The sequence below is a fragment of the Pyxicephalus adspersus genome, chromosome 4, assembly GCF_032062135.1.
Source record: "Pyxicephalus adspersus chromosome 4, UCB_Pads_2.0, whole genome shotgun sequence".
Classification (NCBI taxonomy): domain Eukaryota; kingdom Metazoa; phylum Chordata; class Amphibia; order Anura; family Pyxicephalidae; genus Pyxicephalus; species Pyxicephalus adspersus.
The window spans coordinates 97,090,113-97,100,376 of record NC_092861.1 but is presented as its reverse complement, the minus strand read 5'-3'; the positions used below and the strand labels follow the sequence as shown (position 1 = coordinate 97,100,376).

The 10,264-nt window shown below is 42.8% G+C and overlaps 1 protein-coding gene across 1 annotated transcript in view; it reads left to right on the top strand.

Annotated features, from left to right (window-relative positions):
- The first annotated feature begins 3,180 nt into the window (after positions 1-3,180).
- The window catches only part of LOC140329843 (T-box transcription factor T-like), a 44,317-nt gene continuing 37,233 nt past the window's right edge, over positions 3,181-10,264 (top strand). Inside the window, exons 1-2 of the mRNA XM_072410235.1 lie at positions 3,181-3,652; positions 3,862-4,105. Coding sequence (XP_072266336.1) covers positions 3,181-3,652; positions 3,862-4,105 — 716 coding nt within the window. The remainder of the gene's footprint in view (positions 3,653-3,861; positions 4,106-10,264) is intronic.

Genomic DNA, 10,264 nt, shown 5'->3' with positions numbered 1-10,264 from the left:
CAGGTGGCAGCAGCAACAGCACGAGGAAGAGGTGGTGGGCCCTGAAACGGAGCGTGGACTGGCCCCGAAGCGGAGCGTGGACTGGCCCCGTTGGCCCCAATATTGGCCCCGTTGTCACACACTGAGCCGGGAGGGCGTCAACCAAACCTCAACCTCCCTGTGCAAAGCGGATAAGAGTTCCCTGGCGGTGTGACTTTTCTCCCCCAAGGATACCAGTTTCCGCACTGCCTGGCAAGGTTTGTGCCTGAGGGAGCTGTAGTGGCGTGCCCGCCTAACCACAGTGTCCTCCACTGCTGGCCTTTCAGGAGGAGTGTCGAAAAGAGAGGTTTTGCCGGTAGAAGGAATGAGGAAGGAGGAGGGAGACGACTGGGGTGGCCCATGCTTTCCCACCTCCTAATGCATCTTAAAGACTACCGCCCACTGAGCTATGCAAGGCCACCCAGTGAGCGGTGAATTACTCTTTTGTTGGTTGGGCCCATATCCTGATGCCTTGCGCAGAACTCCGGGAATGTGGGCTGAAGGGACTGGGAGCTAGGGGAGCTGAAGGGGTCACTGGAGTACCCATCTTGTGGCAACAAACGTGGTCTAACGCCATGAAACCTGTGGCCAGAAGCTGATACTTCTTCGCAGCTGGAAGTCTGGCTGGCACCAACCTCCTGAGACCTAGTAGCAATGACAGTTGGAGGTAGGGAAGAATCAATGGAGGTGGAAGAAGAGACGATGACATGGTTGCACCTCCTTTAAGAGAATGCAAGTAGTGCTCCCACTTTGGTTTGTGGTTGTGGATCTGGCCTGTCCTCTGCGAATCTGCTTGTGGCACAGGATGCAGATTGCTACGCACCTGTCATCGTCTTTCAGCGTGAAAAAGGACCACACTGGAGAGGTGCGTGCAACCACTCTGCTGCTCTTTTTCTTTGCCTGCCTCTGTGTCTGCTGAGTGCCCTGCCTCTGCTCCAGCTCCATCTCCCCCACGGTCACATTTTCTCTGACTGTTCCCCTGGTTGTTCACACTCGTCTGTGTGTTCTTTGGGACTCCCATGAGGCAGATTTGCGGCCCCTTCCAACCCCAGTCTGTTGCTGCTGTTTCTGCTGCCTTTCCTCTATGTCTGTTTCAGAACTGCTGCTAGCCCTTACATGGGTCTCTCCCAAGTGACATCACGGTCTTCATTATTCTCATTTTCAACTAAGCCAACCTCTACAAATGCAGCCACTGATGCAGAACCCTCGCCCAGCAAATGCTGACCACACTCGCCAAGGGTCTCAAAGTCTGCCTCCTGGTCTGAAATTCACAATAACAGATCCTCAGGCTGTTCGTCAAACAACAAGGGAGAGTCATCGGGAGGTACAGGCACATTAGCCAAGCTAACTCCTGTCTTTGCTCCCGTCACAGCTGTGCTGGTTGCTGCTGCAGAAGAGCCTGCTGCAGAAAAAGAGCCTGCTGCACTTGAGGCCCCTGAGACCCAGTCCACAATACAGTCCGCATGACGTGGCTGTATGATTGTAGTACGCCCTCTACCAGCGTACTGGTGCTCCGCACACTTCTCAGACCTGTTTGACAACTTTTGCTGCTGCCTCCAACAGTTTGCTGCTGTTGCTGTCCTACAGTGGCGGACTCCCGGGGAGTATGCACCTTTCCAGATGCAGCAGGTCACCCAACGGCACGCCTTCCCCTGCATCTCATCTTTTACTTATTCAGGCAAAAATGCACCTGTACCAAATGGTCTTCCTTGGTAAAAAGCAAGAGGTATCAAACAATGAAATATCTGTATTATTTTTAGAGAAATACAGACTTTTTTGATAGATCGCAACTGGTATCAGAATGAAATATCTGTATTTTTTTAAAGAAATACCAAATTTTTTCTGTCTTTTAGGATAGATAGCAAGGGGTATTAGAATGAAATAGTTGTATATTTTGAGAGAAATACAGACATTTTTCTGGCTTTTGTGATAGATTGCAAGAGGTATCAGAATTAAATATCTCTATTTTTTGGAGAGTAGGACAGTAATTTTTCTGCCTTTTTTGATAGATAGCAAGAGGTAGCATCAAAAACTGCACAATCTGTATATTTCAAGATACAATATACAGAAGGCTCCTAACCTGTCTCTGTCACAATGCACTTTTCTCCCTGCTTATTTCCTTGACACAGAACACAGGATGGAGTGACTAACCTCTCCCTTCTTCCCTGTATGTGCGCCTGTGCTCAGATCTCTCCTGATTGGGCTGCTGGGCCTTGCTGTGCATCCTGTGAGCAAATGATTAGCTCCAAGCCACGTCATTCTCGCCGGAAAAAGGCGGCGTTCCCGCCCACCTGCATTTTCTCTCGTTTGTTCGGCGAGAACATGACGTCATGGCAAATCACAAGCCCGTTCTCGCTTAAATGTTCAGTAAGCAAGAAAGGCCTAATGTGATGCGAGATCGAACTTACAAATCTCGCTTGCTCATCCCCAGTAATTATGAAGTGGGCAATAGGGAACTTATGGGGGTGAAGTGGGCATTCAAGGAATGGAGGCAGTGGCTGGAAGGGGCAGAACACCCCATGACGGTTTATACTGGCCACAGGAACCTAGAGTATATCGAAGGGGCCAAACGTCTTAACTCCTGCCAAGGTCATTGGACCCTATTGTTCATGAGATTATATTTTCAAATTACTTATAAGCCAGATTCAGAAAACGTTAAGGCCGATGCCTTGTCCTGTTGCTTCCCAGAGGCCACTTGCCATCCGGATCCATGCTGCAGCCCTATTTTGCCCCCTTAATGCTTGGTATCTGCCCTGCAGACCCCACTGTTACTGGAGAATGTGATGAACCTCTTGTCCCTCCTCCAAAAGAAAAGACCACCCCCTGGAAAACCTGAAGGGCATTTGTATGTCCCCCTCCATCTTCGTCTGAAGGTTATCCAACAGAGACATGACTCCAAAACTGCTGGCCACCCAGGAATTAAAAAATTCTTGAATTATTAAGACGGCATGTTTGGTGGCCCCACGTCAGTAGATGTTGAATCCTGTTTTTGCTCTGGTCTAATTTGTGCCCGGCGTATATCGTCCTGTTCCGCTCCCTCCCTCCCTATTCTGCTCCGACACTCTGCTTCCCCTGCCCATTCCTTTGGCTCCATTGACCCACATATCCATAGACTTTATCACGAACCTTCCACGCTCAGTGGGGTTTTCAATAATCTGGGTGATGGTAGATCGCTTTAGTGAACAAGCCCATTTCGTACCACTATCCAAGTTGCCCTCAGCCAAAGAATTGGCCAACTTATTTGGTGTCCATATATTTCATCTTCATGGGGCTCCTGAGAATATTAGTTTGGACCGGGGGGTCCAGTTGGTGTCATGGTTCTGGAGGGAACTTTGTGCCCATCTGGGGATCGAGCTCTCCTTTTCATCAGGGTTCCACCCCGAGACGAATAGCCAGACCAAACAGACCAACCAGTCGCTGGAGCAATATCTCCAGAGCTTTGCGGAGGTGGCGTATATTAATGCAGAGCATTCCTCCATTAGGATCTCCCCATTCATGTGCATTGGGGGTCGGAGTCTCAAGGTTTTCTCTCCACCCTCTGATCTTCCAGCCCTTAATGGTTTGGTAGATTTTTTCCGATCTGTTTGGAACCAGGTCCAACATAATCTCAGAGAAGCAGTAGCCAGCAGAAGAGGTTTGCGGATCACCATAGATCCCCTGAGTGATCTGGTTTGGGTGTCTACCCATAATATTCCTCTCCACCAACCCTCAACCAAGTTAGGACCTAAGTTTATTGGTCCGTTTCTCAGAAAAAAGAAATAGAGTAACTTATAGAATTTGGCTTCCCAATTCCTTGACAAGTTTCCTTAATAAAATCTGCTACTGATTCTGCTTCCCTTTTAGATCCCCCTCTGCCGATTGAGGTGCAGGGAGCACCAGAATACGAAGTAGAGATAATCCTGGACTCTCATAATGTGTGTAACTCCCTGCGGTACCTTATTGATTGGAAAGGGTATGGACCAGAAGAGAGGTGCTGGGTGCCGGCCTACGGCATACATGCGGAGGAACTTGTGTCGGAGTTTCACCAGGATCACCCGGAAAAACCCCGACATGAGGGTCCTGAAGCCCCTCCTCAAGGGGGGGTAGTGTTAGGTTCTTACCCCGCCAGCAATCCTGTGTCGTTCTTTGGCGACCCCAGGGATCGCGGGCAGTGTAGGGGAAGCTGCAGCAGCAGGCAGCGTGTCTAAGGCCGACGCTTCTCTACTAGCAGCTAATCTCCCCACTCTAGAGGGGGGATCCATTCTGGCCTACTGTTCGGCCAAGCAGCATCCTCAACATTCCTGCGGACGTGCGCAGCACAGCACGATCAAGAGGCCCCGCTGTAAGAGGCGCATACGCTACTATGCGCACCTTTTGTACCCCCAGGGGCAGACGGGGCATGTTTAACTTGAATGTATTGCGACCAAATCGCCGTAGGGGATTCGTTAGTCAATTATTCATCCTATCCAATAGCGCCTGGTGGCGCAATGTGATTGGGCAGTCTGCCCATTTAATGAGGCTTTGTCATTAGCATCCTTGCTCATTATAGCCTCTGCGTTACAGTGTCCTTGGGTGCATTTTTGTATTGGATTACCGTGTTAAATCTCTGTTGTCTTGTTACCAGCTCAGACTTATTACCCACAGTGACTCGGTCTGATTACTGACAAGAACTCTGCCTGCTCTGACTTTAGATTGTCCCTGACTACTGTTCATGTTCATGTCCAGCTCAGCTTTGTCGCCGGAGACCTGGAGTGATCAAGCTGATAAGACACATTACTGCAGGAGGGCATCACTGGTACCTTTCTGCAATAATTACCTGCCTGATAAAGCATTTGTAAAAGTTCCATTTTAACAGTAATGTTTGTTTTTAATTTAAAACATTATTGTATGCTAATTAAACTACAGACCAATGTATTGTATAATGTCAGTTTTTCTTTGCTCCCTTTTACAAGCTCCATTGGTGACTGCACAATGTTCATTTGATATTTATATACAAACATAAATATATGTGTTACATGGTAGCACTATACTTGTTTTCCAGTAAAAGGTTTACCAAATATTAAAGTCTCAACAAACATGTTTTTCTTGTATATTTTGTGTCTTTCTCTCTAATATATATATATATATATATATATATATATATATATATATATATATATATAACTTTGTATTCCTCTGATTTCCTGCCGGATTTGCAAATGAGTCTGATAAACAGTGTTCCTGAGGATGTAAGCTTCTTCGGCAGATCATCACAACCTCTTTGGATGAGAAGAAGGGAAAAACAAAGTTTATTTGTGCTTGGGTAATTTATTCTGTCTAGGGGAAGAGAAAGGTGTCAAAGTATCAAAGTGAAATTCAAGAGAGTTTTCAGCAGGCATGCCTTCAAGGAGAAAAATGGGAAGTAGGATTGCTCTGGCCTTTGTTGTGGTAATAATGAAGTTGAGCAGCAAAGGAGCAGACAATGGAACAAGTTACTGTACTATAAATTATTTCCTGTCAGAATGGTTGTCATTGCACCTTTAACAGCACTGCTGAGTAAAAACTATAAAATCAACATGGCTGAATGCACATCCTTTCATACTGGTTTTTCACGATGATAGATAGATAGATAGATAGATAGATAGATAGATAGATAGATAGATAGATAGATAGATAGAGATAGATAGATAGATAGATAGATAGATAGATAGATAGATAGATAGATAGATAGATAGATAGATAGATAGATAGATAGATAGATTAGATAGATTTGTGATCTGGTAATGATGAAAGCATTTGGGCCAAATTACATTATTACTATAAGGATGAATGTACACCTGGCCCAAAACAAATATAATGTAGCAATGCTAAAGAAGTGCAAGAGTGGTACCTGTTTTAGACTTTTAAATGATATCTGTGTGATTTGCAGTCTAATTGATCCTGAGCCCAGAGTGTATATGGGGTTTTGACATAGATCTCCTTCACACCAGAGGAATGTGCTTTCATTTTTGTCTGTAGGACAGCAACACAGGTGGTATAATGAATGACAACACACAGCAACCTGAGTTGCAGTTTATTGTTACAACCTATCCATTACAGTTAATGTGGGAATGCACAGAAAGTCAGAAATAGGTGCAGCAGTGCATTGTAGCAATTACTCTGCATTGTATAGTAACAACAAAAGATACTGGTTTCTATGCAATGTATTATGTTCTTAGTTATTGCATACTATGGGCCTGTTTTATTACAGCTCTCCAAGACTGGTGAAGATACACTATCATGGGAGAACCCGAGCCATCGAGCAAACATGGAATGGATCTGGTGCAAGCTTAAAACATTTGCCACATAAAAGCAATGATTTTTAAGAAATTCATTCCAGGTTTGCTGGATCACAAGAGAGACAATTAAACTAATTATATAGTGGTTGACTGACTAATTTTCAAATTAGTGCAACTTCTTTGCAGCTCATTGACCATCCCACTAGCTATCTACATTAGTGGCAGAAATTTGAACATGTGGTTGCATGAGTTCAACCATCATGAAATATTTTCTCCTGAATTACCAACCTGCTACGAATGGGCGCCAAAGCTTACTGGTACCACTTATGATAAAACAAGGTGTTGGTATATTGTAAGAGGTATTGTGTGTGGGTGTGAAAACATGCTTTCACAAATAGACTTGTTAATAGTTTATTTTTATCAATGAATGCAAATTCAATAAAGAGATGAGAAATTAAATCAAATCAATATTTGGTGTGGCCACCCTTTAAAACACCATCGATTCCTCTAGGTACACTTGCACAAAGTCTGTAAATGAACTAGACAGGTAGGTAATTCCAAACATATTGCAGAACTAACATTTCTTTTCTGGATAGTTGCCTCAAATACGTCTGTCTCTTCAGAGAACAGGACAGGAGATGGTGAAGGCCATACCATTACTTCCAGGACTCCTTCATCCTAAAGCAGAAGATAGTTTTTAATGTCATTGGCTGTATATTGTCATGCTGCAGAATGATTTGAAGCCTCCCCGATAGTACTGCATGATGAGTAGGTATGTGCTTGTATTTGTAGGCATTGAGGACACCATTATTTTGACTAATTCCCAAACTAAATTTGAAGATGTGCAGCCCCAAACTTGCAAGGAACCTCCACCATGATTTACAGTTACCTGCAGGCACTCATATTTGTACCGCTACTCACACCTTCAGTGAACAAACTGCCTTCTTTTACAGAAAAATGTTTCATATTGTGAATCATTCCAGACCACCTGCTTCCATTTTTCTGCACTCCAATTATTTTTGGAATCATGCATGAGTCACTTGGCCTTGTTTCAATGCCAGAGGTACAGTATGACATTTGGCCACAATTCTTCCATGAAGACCCTTTGCTGGTCAGACTTGTCCAGACAGTAGATGGGTGTACCTGGGCTCCACATGTTTCTGTCAGATCTGATGACTCTGCTGGACATATTCCAGTTTTAAAGGGAAGTAAGCAAGATGTGTCTTTCATTTGGCTCACTAAGCTTTCTTGGCTGACCACTCCCTCTATGGTCTTCATCATTGCTTGTGTTTTGTGCATCATTAAAGGAGCTTCAACAGCACATCTTGAAACCCCAGTCTGCCTAAAATCTTTGCCTGGGAGAGACCTTGTTGATTTAGTATAACTACCTTATATCTTGTTGTTGTGCTCAGTCTTGCCATGGTGTATGACCCGTGATATGAAATAGACAAAAAGTTGGAAAAAGACAGAGCGATCTATGCCCTTACATTTTGAAAAGTTGCTGTTTTTAAATGATTCTTATATCAGCCAATTAAATTTCAGATAATTATAGTCATATCCTTTAATTATAATATCTAAAAAAATATTATAGATTTTTTGCACATTGTCTGTATTGCACACCGATGTCATTTACCAATACTAGATTGATAGCGATAGTCCAGACTAAAAATAAAGCTACATGTTTGGAAAAACGTTTATAGCACTCATGTTCATTTGCAAGTGAATACAAATTATTTTTTTTTGTTTGGGGGGGGGGAGTTCGGTCCATTATTTTGTATAGTAGCAAAGTGCACACCATCAGCAAAAAGTAGACAGACAGGGATATAGCAATGGCTGGTGAAGTGTGCCAGGGGCATTGGTATGTAAATTCATTGTTAAGTCTGTGTACTGTAGGTATTGTAGCTCAAAACCTACAAAGAACTACAATAGAAAGGAATCAAAATTCATTTTTGGCAGCCTATTTAAAGTTTTTTGTTGTCCTGGTGGAAACTCTGCAATGTCTAGAGTAACCTGCAGTAAATTAGCTTGATGTTTTATTTAGAGAATAATTGCCATGTGATGCCAAAGGTAAAATAAAACATGTATTTTAAAAAACACCCTATAGCTATATATTAGTATTGGAACAGTTAAAGCCATTTTTTTCTATTTTAAATGATGTAGATGAAAATGTAATGTAAAACACATTAAGCCATCTGTGTTGAATTAATGTGGACTTCCTGCCCTGTACACTCAACAGGATTTAAGTGCATATTTTTCTTAAACACTCTCAGACAATTGTCATTAGAGCAAGTGTCCCCATCAGAAGTTTTAACAGTTATTTTTATGGCAATTCAACATTTTGGATCTATCTGGTAATTGGTGATTATAAAATTACAAAATAACTGGTGATCATAAAAATTAGGGAGAGTAAATCCCACCATTAGGGATAGAGATCACAAAAAAACCTATATTTACAATATAAAAACTAAAGCCAATTAACCTAACTGCATGTTTTTGGGATGTGGGAGAAAACATACACAAACATGGGGAAAACCTGCAAACTTCATGCAGGTAAGTGTCCTGGCCGAGACCTAGGACCTAGCGCTGCAAAGGCCAGAGTGCTTACCTCTGAGCCACTGTACTTGTTTTATATACATGCTTTTTTTGTATATATCAATCTGACTATTGAGTGTATGTTTTCTGCTCCAGATAAAAACTGAACGATTAAAATGGTTATTCTACTGAAAAAAAAACTTTAAATTACTGTGGTAACCATTTTACATTTAAAGCTGTGGTCATGTGTTTTTTTAAGATGTATTATAGGAGTATGTTTCAATTGCAGGTAGCAAAAAGTGGGTCTTAGTTATGCCAGCCCTATACCTAGAGAGGAGCGAATCGAAGCTGATGAAGTGGAATTCGACTTGAATTTCAGGAAAAAAATCGATTTGCAACAATTATTATTATTAATAAACAGGATTTATATCGCGCCAACATATTACGCAGCGCCGTACATTAAATAGGGATTGCAAATGACAGACTAATACAGACAGTGATACAAGAGGAGAGGACCCTGCCCCGAAGAGCTTACAATCGAGTAGGTGGGGGAATTTCACACACAAAAGGATGGGAGATATGTAGTGGTGGGAAGTAGGGGTGGTTTCAAGAGACAGAAGAAGACGGGTAGGCAAGTTTGAAAAAATGGGTTTTGAGCGCTCTTTTAAATGAGCAATTGCAAATTTCCTTGCACTTCGTGGTAACGAATCGCAATTTTTCCTAAAATGGTGGCTAAAATGGCGGCTACACGTATGAGGACATGGGGCAAGGAACTCTAGGAAGGTGGGATGACCCATAATGTCATGCATGCCGCCAATCAGCAGCCAGCCAGTCCTGTGATGTCACGGCCCTATAAATAGCCTCAGCCATCTTGGATTCAGACATTTTACAGCATTCTGAGTGCAGGGAGAGACGTCTGCAGGGGCTAGGGAGAGTTATAGGAAAAACCTCATTGTGAAAAAAAAACTGAAAAAACGATTTATAAGTGCAGGGAAAGGATAGGGAGGAATAATTTCACAGCATCTTAGTGCAGGGAGAGACGTCAGAAGGCGCTAGGGACAGTGCTAGAAAAGCGATTTACAAGTGCAGGGAAAGATTATTTGGGGATCCAAATAGCCATTATACAGCTCCGTCATTCCAGCAATTTGTTCTTGTTATTGGGGTGCAAGTGCTATGTTGAAAAGCCTTTAGTGGCTTATATCTGTGGAAAAAGAAAAATTTATTCGCATTTCACTTCTACAGTTAAATGTGGTGAAAGCATTTAGTGGCGCATTTCAGTACAAAAAGAAAAAAATATATGCACTTCACTGTTACAGTTATTTGTGGTGAAAGCGTTTAGTGGCCTATTTCAGTACAAAAAGAAAAAAATATACGCACTTCACCGTTGCAGTTATTTGTGGTGAAAGCGTTTAGTGGCCTATTTCAGTACAAAAAGAAAAATATATTCTCAGTTTACTTCTGCAGTTATATGTGGTGAA